The 15,926-nt window shown below is 36.6% G+C and overlaps 1 protein-coding gene across 4 annotated transcripts in view; it reads left to right on the top strand.

Moving 5' to 3' along the window:
- The window catches only part of ALS2 (alsin Rho guanine nucleotide exchange factor ALS2), an 81,971-nt gene extending 66,045 nt beyond the window's left edge, over positions 1 to 15,926 (top strand). For 3 of the 4 annotated variants that reach the window (XM_037009180.2, XM_037009179.2, XM_037009178.2), the window contains 11 exons: positions 1,280 to 1,413; positions 2,317 to 2,484; positions 5,866 to 5,983; positions 6,760 to 6,917; positions 9,585 to 9,707; positions 10,211 to 10,387; positions 11,235 to 11,280; positions 11,492 to 11,553; positions 12,095 to 12,244; positions 12,487 to 12,583; positions 14,599 to 15,926. In XM_037009180.2, the coding sequence (XP_036865075.2) occupies positions 1,280 to 1,413; positions 2,317 to 2,484; positions 5,866 to 5,983; positions 6,760 to 6,917; positions 9,585 to 9,707; positions 10,211 to 10,387; positions 11,235 to 11,280; positions 11,492 to 11,553; positions 12,095 to 12,244; positions 12,487 to 12,583; positions 14,599 to 14,637 (1,272 nt within the window). In that variant the 3' untranslated portion in view covers positions 14,638 to 15,926. The remainder of the gene's footprint in view (positions 1 to 1,279; positions 1,414 to 2,316; positions 2,485 to 5,865; positions 5,984 to 6,759; positions 6,918 to 9,584; positions 9,708 to 10,210; positions 10,388 to 11,234; positions 11,281 to 11,491; positions 11,554 to 12,094; positions 12,245 to 12,486; positions 12,584 to 14,598) is intronic. The other variant, XM_037009181.2, reaches the window with a different exon arrangement.

Consider the following 15,926-nt stretch of genomic DNA (forward strand, 5'->3'; position numbering starts at 1 on the left):
TTGTTCATTTTTATTACATAAAAAATACAGTTGATTTTTGTATTTCTATATCCTGAAGCCTTGCTGAACTTATTTATTTGTTCTATAGGGGTTTTTTTGTTTTGTTATTTGTGTGTGTGTGTGTATGTGTGTATTTCTTGCATACAGGATCATATTGTCTACAAATAAAGACAGTTTTACTTCTTCCTTTGCAGTCTGGAAGGCTTTTATTTCTTGTCTGAATGCACTGGCTAGCCTCTCCAGTAGAATGTTGAATAGAAGTGGTAAGAGTGGACATCCTTGCCTTGTTCCCTATTTTAGGGGGAAAAGCATTAAATCATTCACCATTAAGTATGATTAAATGTTTTTTATAGTTAATCAGATATATAATTTTTATACTAAATCATTCCCCATTAAGTTAGCTAAACATTTTTATAATCAGATATAGATGATTCTTTTCCATTCCTAGTTTGTTGAATTTTTGACCATGAATGGGTTTTGAATAACATGATAACATGTCTGTTGAGATGATTATATGGCTCATTTGTTATTCAGTTTGCTTACTTCTAATTGGTCTGTTCAGATTTTCCATTTCTTCTTGAGTCAGTTTTGGTAATTTGGTTTCTTCTGGGAATTTTTCTGTGTTATCTAGTTACCTAATTTGTTGGCATAAATTTCTCTTAGTATTCCCTTAACCTTTTTAATTTATGTAAAGTTGGTGTAATACATGCTGTTTTATTCTTGATTTTGTAGTTGCATATCCTCTCTTTTTCTCCTTGTTAAATATTTCTCCTAGTTAAATATTTGTCAGTTTTGTGTATCTTTTTAAAGAAAAACTTGTCATTTCATTTATTTTTATTTTTCTTACTCTCACTGATTTCTGCTCTGATGTTTATTATCTCTTTTGTTCTTGTTTGGTTGCTTTTTTCTAATTTGTAAAGTGGAATTTTAAGTTACTGATCTGATTATCTTTCTTATTTTCTAATATAGGCACTTATAACTATAAATACGCTTCTAGGTAATGCTTTAGCAGCAGACCATAAATTTGAATAACTTGTGTTCATTTCATTCAGCTCGAAATATTTAACCAATTTTTCCCATGATTTTTTTTCTCCTATCCATGCATTATTTTCATATACTCTTTTTGCACATGCACAGACACATACTTTTTTTTCTTAAAAATTGGGGGACAGTAAAGAGTAAGTTAAAAAGAAAAATGTTAACCATTTAGTGTTTTTTCCTCCTGATTTTTTTAGTGGGAAATACTTCTAAATTCTAAATTTTCTCTAACTTTGCCTAGGGAATACTGACTATGCCAAATGGAGATTACATTGAAGGTTATTTTAGTGGAGAATGGGGATCTGGTATAAAAATCACTGGAACCTACTTCAAGCCTAGTCTGTATGAAAGTGATAAAGACAGACCCAAAGTTTTGTGAGTAACTAGGGTTAATTCTGGATTAATTATTGAATGTTTTGGGTTGTCTTGCTTTTATCAAACTGGTTAATCTTTTAAATGCAGAACAACTTTTCAAAGTCTTTTTTTAACCTTTGTGTAAAACTCTCCTTGACTTTCCAGCTGACACTACTATAGATAGCAAAATCGGTAGTCTTGATTTAGATTGTAGCCTTAGAGCATAGGTGTTTAATATAAAAGTTCTGTGTATGGGAATAATCTTACTGTTAATGGTTCAGGTATCCAAATTGATTGAAAGAGAGCATTCTTAAATGGAAGCCCTATACAACTTGATTTTGACAAGACTAAACCTGTATATATACCAAGTGGAATAATAAATTCTACATATATGGAAAAAAAGGCAAAATTTAAATGTCTAAGTGGTTTTTTTTTACATGTATCTAGTTTCCCTTACTGTTTCCAGCTTTACCTTTGTTTTTGCATTTTGGTGGCATCTCAGATTCTTTGTCTGATTGGAGTTTGATATATTTTCTGTACCATGTTTATTGTTAGAGAATTTTTAGAGCCCAATATGTAGTTCATTTTACAATTCTCATTATCAGATGTGTAAAGCATAGAAAGAGTCTTTGTTTTAATTGGAACCAATTATACAAAATCAATTCTGTGGAAATGCAGAAAACAAAAGAGTCAGTCCTAATGTGCTTCATACTTAAAAATTCATGCACTTCAGCATCTGATAAACATTAAGTAGCTAAAAGCCATCCCTTTAAAATTCTCATCCTGTGTTTTTAAAATAGAACCACTGTCCATCTAGGCAGTTCTGTCAGAGAAGCATTCCCAGTTATATTTAAGAAAGTTCCTATTCTTCAGGATTTTTGCATAAAAGATGTGATTAATAAAAGCTTTCTGTGACTTTGTTAGCAGGAAACTAGGAAGCCTGACTGTGCCAGCTGATGAGAAGTGGAAAGCAGTGTTTGATGAATGCTGGCACCAGCTGGGCTGTGAGAACCCAGGTCAAGGAGAAGTTTGGAAAGCATGGGACAATATTGCTGTGGCCCTGACCACCAATCGGCGCCAACACAGAGACAGGTGAGTACATCCCTGTCCAGCATAGGGCAGAGTGTGGTAAGAAGATGAAACTTAAAAGCATTAAGTAGTCAAGGCTTGACACATTTACCACAATATAAAAATATAATTTAAAAGTCAGTGATATACTTCTGTTTCTAGGTAAGATGGATAAAACACACGTCCTTTTATGTCCTACCAAACTCAGCTACAAAACTCAGAATACTTAACAACTGAAAAATAAATATCAGCTAGTGTATTGCAGAAGAACAATTGAATTCAGAGTGTCGCCAAACCAGTTAAAAGTTTACTGGTGTTTTTAACTTCAGTATCTTTCAGCCTGAAGTTGTAACCTGAAACATTGAAGTAAGCGCTGTCGTGTGGACAGTCTCAGAAAACACCCTCTGCTTCTGGCTCCAGGTGTGGAAAAGAGACTCCTAAAGTTCAGATAGAATGGAGGGAATATGCTGGGCTTTCTGTCTCTCTTTTCTCCCCATTTTTTTCATGCTCCAGCCTCCCAGCACTTCTGTGGCCAGGAAGGCGATGGCACTGGTTAGAGCAGCCTGGAACGGGAAGTTTGCAAGTGCCAAAACTCCTGAGGGAGTGAAACCTTCTTCCCCTTTCGGTGGATCCTCAGGTCCAAGAGTCACAGCCAAACCCCAGTGCTTTTTTGGCCTCTTTCTCTATCCTCCCACCACATGGCCATAGATGTGGCACATTCATGGAAGTGGGCAGTGTCTGACTAGGGGACCTCAGCAGGGATCCGACAATTCTGGGGAGGTAATGGAGAGAGTGGAGCTCTGGGAAGCAACCTTTTAGAGTTGTCTGTGAGCTCCTGGGCTCACCCTAGACCTGCGCAAGTATGGATTTGGTCCTAATTAGCATTCAAACACTTTGAGAACTGATCTAACAGATGGACTTCCACCAGGGCCCAGACTGACCAGTGAGTTGTACACTCACAGACTGACCCCAGTAGAACTGTAAAACCTTTGAGAAAGTAAACTGGCATGAGGACCACAGCCCACAGAAGGCTGAAACAAAACTATCAGCTGTTTCAGAGGTTCTTGAGATCACTTACATGTGCAGTGACTCACTAGAGCTGCTTACAAGACTCAAATATGTAGTCGTACTCACAGGTGAGTTATTCTAGCCACACAGTAAGGATCCACAGCCATTTCATAAAGGAAGAAGACATAGGTAGAGTCTGGAGGAATCCAGGTGCAAACTTCCCATGTTCTTTCCCTTCTGTGATGGGTCACAGTGCCCACTCTGCCCCCAGCAGTAAAATGTAGTCACACATGTACGGTGTTTCTGCCTGGGAAACCCAGTAGAAATTCAGTGCCTCGGGTTTTTACTTGGGACTGGTCATATAGGCACTGGTCATATGTGCTTCGCATCTACCAAAATTCCAGAGTCTCAGAAGAAAAGCAGATGTTCACCATAAATCACATTATTAGGATGGTCTCTGGGCAGCAAAGTACCTTTACCAGTTAGGTAATATTTCATATCAGTATAGACAACTTTTTAGAAGCTTAGTTTCCAGGTCCCAGCCAAGGGCCAAATTCACAAGCAGGTTCTTCTAAAGAAATAGTTTAAGCCTACTGTGTTTACACTGTTATGTGTGTCAACATTGTCCACAAGATATAAACAAGACCCAGTGTGTCATAATCCTGAAAAATGTCCATGATATAAACCAAGGTTTCTTGGCAATCAGAGAAGCACAAAAATCTAAACTTATTTGACTGAAAAACAGTCAATAGAAGCACCCTTGATACAAATATTAAAATCAAAACTATATAAAAAATAATCAAATCAAAATTTAGAACTGAAAAATGAAATAACCAAAATAAAATCACTGGGTAGGCTCAGTAGCAGAATAGAGATGAGAGCCAAAGAGTCAGTGAACTTGAAAATTGGTGAGTAGAAATTATCCAAATTGAATAACAATGAGAAAAAAACATGGAAAAGAAAAAAAGGACCAGGAGAGTCTAATATTTGTGTCTTTGGAATCTCAGAAAGAGAGGAGAAAAATTGTAGAGCTGAAAAAATATTTGAATAATTATTGAAAATATCCCAAGTTTGGCAAAAGACATAAAGCTACAGATGCAAGAAGCTGAGCAAACCACATCCTGGAAGAAAAAACAGACATGCATGTCAGTTTTAAATTGAAAGAGAAAATATTGAAAGCCAGTGCAGAAAAATGCTGCATTACATGAGGGAACCAGTGATTCGGATGTCTGCTATTTGTCATCTGTATCCTGAGGAGGCCAGAAGAAAGCGAAGCAGCAGGTCTGAGGCACTGAAAGAAAATCTACAGATGGACTTCTCCATTTTTTTTTCAGCTTCTGTTTTTTCCTCTCCTTTCCTTTTCTCCTGCTTTTCTTTTCTCTATCTGCCTTTCTTCATATTTCCTTATTCTTACATGTGGCCAGTAACTCCCACAAATAGTGCCTAGTTTTTGGACCTAAAGAATTTAACAAATCTCTGCAGAATAGGGCTTTGGTGGGGAGATTTGTTTATTTCTGTATTTGGGATAAATAGGGATTGATTATAGTGTTTCATTCATGAAGTTTATGGTTTTTACCTTCTACTTTTTCTGTTAGAAGAAATGGAAATTCCCAGAATTGATTAGAGCTGTGGACTGGCCTTACGTGTGATGCAGATAGTCAGCCTTCACTGATAAGAGCCCATCAGCGTAGATGCTGAGACTTCAGCTTTCTAGTTTCCCTTGGTTACGGGGTTGTTCTCAAGGAATGAGAATGAATGAACTTTTATATAAAACCATGTTGTTGCCACAAAGATCTTGTTTATCTAAAATAGTATGATAGTAATAATGATTGTGCACCATTTCTATTTTCTAATTGGTTGTCATATAATAATAGAATGCCCTTACCAAAAATTCAATTGATTACTAAGTATGTGTTTTATCTTAGCCTCTTCATTCAAAGCTTCCCTTTACCCATTCTGTGCTTACCTCACCACCTATAGTGGAGTCCTCATTATCGCCTTACTTCTTGAGCTCATTTTCATTTCTTCCTTTGCCCTTTCATTTGTTGTCCTTTCTTCTTAGTGCTCCCTTTCCCTTCTATTCCATTTTTCTCTTGTCACTAACAAGTCTGTTACCAGTTTTCTCTTGAAGCTAACATTACATATCTTCCAACACCGCAGAAGCATACTCTGCATTAATTGATTGTAGTTGACATGAAGTAACATTAAATGCAGTTATGAATGACTGTTATGTAAAACCCAACAGCAGGTCATTTACCAATCAGGAGTCAATTTGGGCCAAACACTGTGCTGGATATACCATTTCACCCTCAGACAGTGACTGTTTCATGTGTACATTACAATTATCTTTCTTTCTTGATGTGAAATACATAATAGGCTTTCTTTTCCCTTTTATAGTCCAGAGACACTGAGTCGTTCACAGACTCAGACACTAGAGAGTTTGGAATTTATTCCTCAGCATGTTGGTGCCTTCTCTGTGGAGAAATATGATGACATCAAGAAATATTTAATAAAGGTAAACAGGAGTCAAAATTACACTGGTCTTGTAATTAATGACTGAACTACCGCAGTATATCCTTCAAATCTGCTCACAGCTTATTGTTACCCTATCCTGTTTTTGTTTTCTGAGTATTTCTTTTATTAGTTCTCTGCCTACTAAAAGCACATTTCCAAATGAAGACTGCCCTGTTATGATGATTGAACTTTTTCAGTTTTGTAAAGTGTTCAAGGGAGTTTTTGAGAACTAGGGTCAGAGTTTAAAATAGCTTTTTGTTGATAACATTAGCAAACTAGAGCTTGTATAAATAAAGCATGTGGCCCTCACCCCATGACCAGGTCCTCTTTACTTCCCTCTCAAACCCTGTAAGATCAGCTACAATTTAAAGTATGATGTGCATTGATATGGGGGTGCAGGAAGAAATTAAGAGAAATCAAGGGAACTGAGGAGGGACTGTTTCAGAGCATAATCAACTGTCATTATTTATTTTTCCCCAAGGTAACATTTTATATTTTTTTTGTGAAGTTTAAAGTATGTTACAACCTTCCTATTTTATGTCGGTATATCCAAAGCTATTTTCCCCAAATGGTAAAAGGATTCTTTAAGATTGGGAACCAACCCCTCCCCTGTGTAATTTGGGTAGACTCAACACTTGGAGAAAAGTTAAAGTATTTGAATTTTCCTAGTCTAAAAGTTGACTCCTAACATTTTGAAAATTGTTTCTCATTTTTGAAACTGTTTGTTTCTGCTCTTAGTGCACATTGACTAACTTTGTTGAATACCTTCCTGCTCAGGCTTGTGACACTCCCCTGCACCCCTTGGGCAGGCTCGTGGAGACACTGGTTGCAGTGTATAGAATGACATATGTGGGTGTGGGAGCCAACCGCCGGTTATTGCAGGAGGCTGTGAAGGAGATTAAGTCCTACCTTAAGCGTATTTTCCAGCTGGTGAGGTAAGAGATCTTTTTGTTGAAGCCTACAGTGGATTACTAGTTTATATTAATGCCTCGGTACCTTTCCCTTGAATCTTAAGATTAGCTTTATGAGGAATCATTAATGTTTCTCTTTATCACAGAAATTATTCATCAAGAAAATAGTTTCATGCCACAGATTCTTAAATAGATTAGATAATGAAAACATGTTTTTACTCATGTTTATGGTTTAATCTTAAAAGAGATAAACCTTAGCCATTACTTGTTTCCTTTATGTCTTTTCTTACTTTTTAAGTAGAATAGAAAGCTAAAATAAATTTGTGGGTTTTTTTAAAACTCTAATTCTGTTCTGAATTATAGTAGTCTTAATTGGATTTAATCTCTAAGCAAAATCATGTCTTTCAAACCTAACCACAGAGAAGTTCTTTCATCATTTTGTCCATGAATGTGCAGGTCATGTCCTTTGACAGTATATGTGTTCATTCATTGAGTGCTTCCATGTGTTAGCCACATTCTAGGCCCAGAGGAATTTATCCGTGGAAAAAAAAAAGCCTGTGTACTTTCATGTGGATACATTCTACTGGGGGCAGAGTAAACAAAATAAATAGTGTGTCAGATGATGATAAATGTGACGGGAAAGAATGGGGCTGGAGGTAAGAGGTTGCTATTTTAAACAGAATTTCAAAGAAGCCGAATAATAAGGTAAAGTCTGAGCTGAGACTAAAGAAGGTGAGAAAGCAACCAAGAAGTATCTTTGGAAAGAGAATTTCAGGCACCAAGCAAATCTGGAACTTGTAAAATTCAAGATATTTTACTGAGCTTTTAAGGCAACAAGTAAATACTAGAGATAATTATGCTGTCAGGCAGCTGCATCTGTGGAGATCACTCTGTGTACTAGGTGAAACCTCCACCTGGACAGGGGAGGATTCTTGACTCTGATCGAGAAAGAGTTCTTGACCAGTTGGATGAGTGTTAAGTAAGGAAGGAATTCATTAAAGCAAGAGTAGAAGCAAATGTCAGCAGGCACGTAGGCAGCAGAGAGCAAGGAAAAACAGAGAGGAAAGGGTAGTTCATTGAACTGCTTGGCGTGGGGCAAAGCCCTTGCTAACTCCTAAAGTCAGGGTCACCTGGTATCCAGTGTCTGCTTGAATCTGCATGGCATGGAGACTAAGCCCCTACCACCTCAGGATTTGGGGGAAGCACAGAGCACTGGATGGAGTGAGTTAATGTTCTGAGAACCTCCACTTCTCTACTAGTCTGAAATAAAACAGGGAGAGGGAAAAGGATTGTGTTAAGACTAGAAAGCTGAATGAAATAGCAAAGTGACCAGAGGTGGAGGTCTGGTCTTTATCATGGGGAAGAGTTCAGAGACAAGTGCAGTCAGCTTATGCAGCAAGAAAGTTTATTTGGTATAAGACGGTACACAGTCAGATGGGAGTGCAGATGACCTCGAAGAGGAGGCATACTTAAGGGTTTAGGGTTTGGGGTTTTGTTGGGCCTTTTGGGTAGGGGTCGACATAAGACATGAGGTATACAGGTTATGTATACAAATAATCCTTTGAAGTTTTGCCTTAAGAACAGGGTTGTTTAGGTGGCTGTGTTGGTCTGGGTCTCGGCATTCTTTATCCACATGGGTTCATTTACACTAGTAACTTTGGTTCCAAAGTTACTTAATTGATTAAAGGGCTGGGAGAAGAGGAAGAAAGCATGTAGATGAGGTTAAAGAATAAGCTGGTCCTTTTCCACACGGCAAGTAGATTTTATAATGGCATGATCCTTGTCCCATTTTCCTGCTCTGTCTCGTTTATACAAATGTTTATGATTTGTCCCAGAAGACCTCCTTATATTATTAGCCTCAAAACTGATAAATACATCTGGAAATATTGCAGGTTTTGAGGGGGCAGTGTGATCTATAAGACCACTGGGCTGGGAGTGTTTCAGCTCTGACATTAGCTAGATGGGTATAATGAAGGTAAGTTTCCTGACTGTTTTTAGTTTCCCAACTGTAAAATTAGGGGCAGAGGCAGGGGCAAGGGCAAGGTCTATAAAAATAGGGAAGATTGCAAACTTCCTTAAAGGGTTGAGGTTTAAGTCTGTAAAAATAAAGAAACTTGTTTATGGTAGAGCCCACCATTTGCATCTAAGAAGTCAAAGATAAAATCAAGGCAACTTAAAACTAGACAAAAGCCTTTCAACAACTTAGCAACTTTATCATTTGGAAATTTTCAGCAGCTTGACTTTTTTAAAAAACATTAAAAATTTTTACATTAATTGGGTTTTCATTTTTTCTAGAAGTTGGACATTTAAGTAGTTTCCACTGATACCTGTTTATACTCTAAGAATAGTGGTCTCTGCTTAAAGAGTCAATACAAATTGACTTCAGATGAGATTTTGCCAGTAAGAAAAACATGTATCATGTAGATCAGAATTCTTCTTTGTTTAATAACCGAACAGCAAAAAATCCATAGTTGGTCTAATAACACAGGAAGATTTTCTACTGGTGGTACTCATCAGCTGCCCTCTTAATTTTATCCTGTGAGAAGCACCAGTTAAGAATCTCAGGAACTAAAATATTTAGTTGATATAAAGTCTGATTTCACAGGTCCTTAAATAGATTAAATAATGGAAATGTGTTTATCTTTTTTAGCCTCTCTGGAGTATACTGTGTATTTTTTTATTATTCCTTAGATTCTTATTTCCTGAGCTCCCTGAAGAGGGCAGCACAATTCCTCTCTCTGCTCCTCTGCCAACTGAAAGGAAATCCTTTTGCACTGGGAAGTCAGATTCCAGATCCGAATCACCAGAGCCAGGGTAAGTGGAGTGGGGTGGAGAAAGTGAAAGAAAGTGAAGAAAGGAGGCAGGGACCATATGAACCTATTCAAAGAATGCCAAGGAAAAGTTTCTCTGTACCTCAGTTTCCTTATTTCCAAAGTGATGTGGTTGGGCTAGGTTCCTGTTAGCTCTCAAGTTCTATTGGCTACACCCCACAAAAGGACACCTACAGATGACTGGGCATAGAGGCTGCTGAGCTTCTAACACCTGGCAACCTAGAAAATCAGCACAGAGAAATGACTCTCCAAATGGAAACCAAGTGGGTTTTTAGTAAGATTTTGAGTTAATGAAAAGAACCCATAGTTGGTCTAAGACAAAACTCTGAGGTGGTAAGTTAGCTCCATATATGAAAGCTGAGTCATATTACAATTGCTTTCTTATTCAAAATTGCCCATCTTTGCTTTCAGCTTCTAGAAGGGGAAACACTTTGATTCTGCATTCAATTTGAGTATTAATGCTTCTCCCTCTCTAATGTTTTATAGTTATGTGGTAACAAGTTCTGGGTTACTGCTTCCTATGCTACTACCTCGGCTCTACCCACCACTGTTTATGCTCTATGCCCTGGAAAATGATCGTGAGGAAGACATTTACTGGGAGTGTGTCCTGCGACTCAATAAGCAGCCTGATACTGCTCTTCTGGGCTTCCTTGGGGTGCAGAGGTAACTGCAGCAGTTATGAGAAGAGTCAAATGGTTATAATTTAAAATGTAAACAGTATTATCTGGAATTGAGTACTTTGATATCTAATTATATACATGATTTGCAGTTTATTCACTTACATATCTTAGAATATTGATATTTAATCTTCTGAGAATTTTTGGAGATGAGCATGAAGTTGATTATTCTTCTGAGTATGTGTTTTATTTTGTGTGTGTGTGTGTGTGCATGAAATTTGAGTTTTCCTAATATTTTTGTAGCTCTTTAAAGCAAAATACATATATTCACATTTTCAAAAAAATTTAATTATATTCGGTCTTTGGCATTCTTCCTTTCTTTCATCTCTTACCTCCCTCCCCATTGGATTTCTAATTTAACAGCTTTTAAAGTGCTCTTTTTTGTATACAGCATTGTTTCTTGTTATTCTAGGGGAATACCAAGTGGTAATACTTTCTGTGTAGTGTTAGATAAAGCTGATCACTCCACAGCCAATAATTATGTATTTATGCTATCAAAAAAAAGGTGAATAAGCCTTACTTGGAAAGTAAATATCTTCAGTGGAATAAATTTAATAGTAAAAGGGAGATAAAACTGAGTGAAGGCAATATTTTGGCCAATATTTGGCACTGTATATAATATGTAGGGTTAATGGAGTATAGAATGACAAATCTCTTAGGGACATGATGGAAGCTCTTTAATTACTTCTGGAAAGTTTATTAAAACTTAACCTATCTGTGGAATAGTTATTTTAAATGGGGACGGGCAGGCAATTTAGCCATCAACTGTTTTTATGAGAATTAAGCTACCATAAGTAACAACTTGTATTAACAATGTATGGCTTCCATTGTAGGAAATTTTGGCCAGTGACCTTGGCAATTCTTGGAGAGAGTAAAAAGGTATAGATGATTTTAATTTCCTCAGAAAATATGTTTTTCTTTGGTAAATAATTCATGCTTGAGTACTAGTCTACTGAAATAAAATGAAAATTTTTTGCTATCTTGATACTGCACACCAAAGACCTGCACTGAGCGATCAGTAGAATTTATTTTTATTGTTACTGCAAAAGGTAGGTTTCTTGTTTGGCCTTCACAGATGCTCTTTTTGCAGGTTTTGCCAACCACAAAAGATGCTTGTTTTTCCTCAGCCATAGAATGTCTACAGCAGATCAGGTAATTTCTCAATTGTTGAAAAACCACATAAATCAAAATAGTGGTTACTCTGTTACGATATTAATGAAATATTATCTTTACCTAAGCTCTAGGTGCTCCCTCTACTCCTAGATGTTGTCAGACTCAGATTGGAGGTCAGAAAGGCTCTTCTGAGACATTTGGGTTACCTTTCACTTTACAAGGCCCTTGGACTTCAGAAGTGGTAGAGAGCCTACACAGAAATGCATTTATATAATCACATCTTCAGCCAAATGAAAATAAACCATACTTCTTAGAGAAGAGCATATATTAGGGAAATAAGGTACCATGTGGGTAAAAGGAGATGATCTATGATTTAGTGAATTAGTGAATTCTTCCATGTGAACCATAGATAGTTGGAAGCTTCTTTTCTCAAAAAACCATAGGATTCTGGCAACTCATTGTGCCTGACTTGTCCAGCTTAAAGCACATGGGTCCCAGGAGGATATCCTGTCAAACAATTAACATAAAGTGGCGCTAGGAAGATTATAGGATATCTTTTTGCCTTTTTTTTTTTCAACAGCACAACATTTACCCCATCAGACAAACTTAAAGTCATCCAGCAGACCTTTGAGGAGATCTCTCAGAGTGTCCTGGCATCACTTCAGGAAGACTTCTTGTGGTCCATGGATGACCTGTTTCCTGTTTTCTTATATGTGGTGCTACGGGCCAGGTGACCAGTCTTTTCTGACTTTAACATTGATGACTCATTATTTTGACAAATCTGTCTCTTGCTTTTTCTGAACTGATGATAGGAATATGCTCTTCCACTAGAAAAAAGTCCATTTCTGTTAACCTGTTCCACTATGATATTACCTTTCTGATGAGCTATTCTTTTATTTCCTCTCAAATAGATGAGAAGGAGGATGTACATTTAAGCAGAAATAACTCAATAGCTTTTTCTCGTTGGGGCAGGATTAGGAATTTAGGCTCTGAGGTGCACCTCATTGAGGATCTAATGGATCCATATCTTCAGCATGGGGAACAAGGTATAATGTTCACCACCTTGAAGGTAAGTAGAGGTATTATTTAGTATTTTTTTAATCTCGAGCTCTGCCCTTCATTTACCACATTATAAATCTGTCATTAACCACTTTATATAAAAGTTTAATGCAAACATTTAGTGCCTTTAGAGCACAAATACTGTTAGTATTTTAAAATATGATAATATATTAAAGAAAAGTAGAACCAGTCATTCTTCATTTCATTATTCCCATATTAAATGGGAAATTATTCATTACCCAATCTTCCCTACAAATTGACCTTTCAAATCATTATAAATGTTTATAAACGTAGACCCTCTATATAAACACGACTCTAGAAAAGAAACAGAAAGGATTCTTAGTGTCCAAACAAGTATTCAACAGTAGGACTATTTAATGGAACTAAGATAAAACACAGAAGGCAGTATACACATGAAAAGTGTGAGCTGAATCTTTCTTCCCCAGGTATTTGCTGAAACCAACAGGTTACAGTGAGGTTCTCTGACCTGGGTACTCTCTAGTGAGTATTAGAAGTCATTTCACTTCCCCACTTTGATTTTTTTTTTCTTTTTGAAATTTGATAGAATTCATAAGCGTATTGGAAGAACAACAAATAAAAAATGGAAAAAACACTTCTGAAGAGAGGGGGAATAGACCTACTCTGCCACTTAGTAAAATATTATAAAATTATAATAATTAAGGTAATATATTATTGTCATGGAAATAGAAAAATACCTACACAAGAGGGGTACCGTCAATATAGGCAGTATTAAAAATTTCACATATGAAAATGGAAACATCAAACACAAAAATGAACAGAAAGGAATTATTTAACAAATAGTAAAATATTGGGATAGCTTATTAGCACTTTTGGAGGGAGATGGAGTCACTCATGTAGCAAATTACAGATACTTTGGAATTTAAATAATAGGAAAAGGAAGAGAAGGAAGATAGGCAAATTAAAATGAGAAAAAAAACCTAAGATTTAATGTCAGGTTTCTGGCTTGGGTTAATTGTTTAGACTTTTCAACTTAAATACCATTAACATTTCTATTAAATAAACTGAAAAGGGTGGAGGAGAACTGGAAAAATATTGGTCACCAGTGACATACATTATTAGTATTTATGTTATATGAAGAGCATCTCTGAAAACATATCACCAAAGATACTACTATTGGATACTTGTTTGGACACTTTTTAAAGAAACTGATTTAATACATTTATATGCGGGAAAGTGCTCAACCTCTTGGAAAATTATAGGACTGCAGATGTAAACAAGGTGCCATTTTGTGCCTGCTACGTTAGCAAGTCTTTTAAAATTATACCCAGTGCTGGTGGGGTTACAGTGAAATCAGAATTACTCCCACATTGTTGAAAACAGATTAAATAACAGTCAACCATTTGAAAAACAGTTGTTATTGAGATTGATATAAACATAAAAAATGTGTATGGAGTTTGAGTATTCTTACTCCTAGAGGTTTATCCCAAGGAATTAAAGAATGGAGAACATAAATTACTTGGCTGAGGTGTTCTTGTAGTGTGAGTAACTCCCAGACCTGGATATTTGAGAATCACCTGGGAGTGTGCTTCATAAAAATGCGTTCCTGGAAATTCTGACTTATGAGGTCTGAATGATGCTTAATCTTAACCTTGATAAACCTTAACATTTATCAAGTATACCTGGTGATTCTGATTACAGTGGTTTGTGTACCTTATACTGATCAGCATATTCTAAATGTCCAGTCAACAGTGTGTTATCAAATTAAAGTGTATCTACATAATAAAGAATATTATACAACTTGTAAAAAGTTTGTTTTAGAATTAGAGGAAAATGTGTGACATTTGGCTCTGCTAATTACAACTAGGCAGGCAAAGTAGACATTGCTTAGGGGGACTGGAAAAAAACAGGGAAAAATGAGAGAAACTCGTTTTGTTGGGCTATCAGTATTAATAAGGGATTTCCTTTCTTTAGTCCCATGTGCATTGTTGTGTTTATGTAATTTCTTTCAAAATAAATTTTTAATACCTTTGAAATTTTTTTCAGGCATGTTACTACCAGATTCAGCGTGAGAAGCTTAACTAGGCTGCGCAACAGCTTGACAACTGGATTAATTATGAAGAGTTTTAGCACCATCTGGCGTCTTCTTGTAGTGGCAAAAAAGAATGGTGTTGAAATTAGGATGTAGTATTATTTTGGTGGTTATATCTGAGCCTTATGAGTGATCATGGCCCTGAGCCCAGAAAACAACACTATAGAGTTTAAAGAAAGGATAGAAAAGGAGGTAGAAATCAGATTAGACCTGTCCCTGGCTTATATTAACTTCCCAAAATATCATATATCTACTGTTTGAAAAAAGTTAATATCCTTCTACAGTAAAGAGTATGGCCAGTCACATGAAGTTGTAAGAAAAATTCTCAGTATATATAGCTTCTTATATTAAAGAAGTTGATGAATATTTTTGAGTTTCTGTTTTTGCCTGCAGTTACCCCAGACCCCTTTGCAAGAAGCAGATTGTACTTGAAACTACAATTGCCACACTATGCCTTCCTAAATTCCTTGTAATCATGTGTGCATCATGCTTCTTTGCCAAGAGAGGGGGAAAAGGAAATTTAAACTGCAGTTTTAACTTTTTCTAGGCTTTTCCACCAGGGTGTTCATGATGGGAGAGGTTCTATGCAGTGACTCTTATACCCTGACCCCAAACATGGAACACATCCAAACAGGAGTCTTCTGCCTCCTGATTTTATTCTTAGATTCCCTACAGTGCTGCAGAGTGAATACACTGGAATTAAACACTGACTCTGAGCTACTGTGGGACCTCAGCCATCCACGTGCACATGCTGTATTCCACGGCCTGTGAAGGAGAACCTGGAGAGCTTTTGCATGCAGCTGTGTTTTGAAGCAGAACTAAAGACTGGGAAATAAGGAAGCAAGAACTACATCCATCCTTGACCTAGTGTTGTGGTTCTTCCCTGTACCTTGCACTGAACTGACAGGGGAAGAAAAAGGAAACAGGCCTTGGCTTTTCCCATCTCAAAAATATTGTGACACCTCAACACTTTAGTGTTTTGCTTTTTGCCTTTTTTTTTAAAATGTCCTGTTGTAAGTGGTTGGTTTACACTGTACAAGTAACACTAGTAGCTGTTTGAATAACATAGGTGCTCCTCTTCATCTCGTCTCCTGCACACCATTGTGACCATAAAGAGTGTCCTCCTGATTTATGTTAGCATCAACAGATATTAATCGGTTTTGAAAAGGATCATGGTTTCTGCTCTACTTTATAGTCAAGACAAGTGTTTATTAAAATACTTGTTCGGAATGTTGGCTGTAGTCTTAACAGCAACTTTCATAATAAAAGACATTCATCTTTA

Source organism: Manis javanica, chromosome 12, assembly GCF_040802235.1.
Source record: "Manis javanica isolate MJ-LG chromosome 12, MJ_LKY, whole genome shotgun sequence".
NCBI classification, from domain to species: domain Eukaryota; kingdom Metazoa; phylum Chordata; class Mammalia; order Pholidota; family Manidae; genus Manis; species Manis javanica.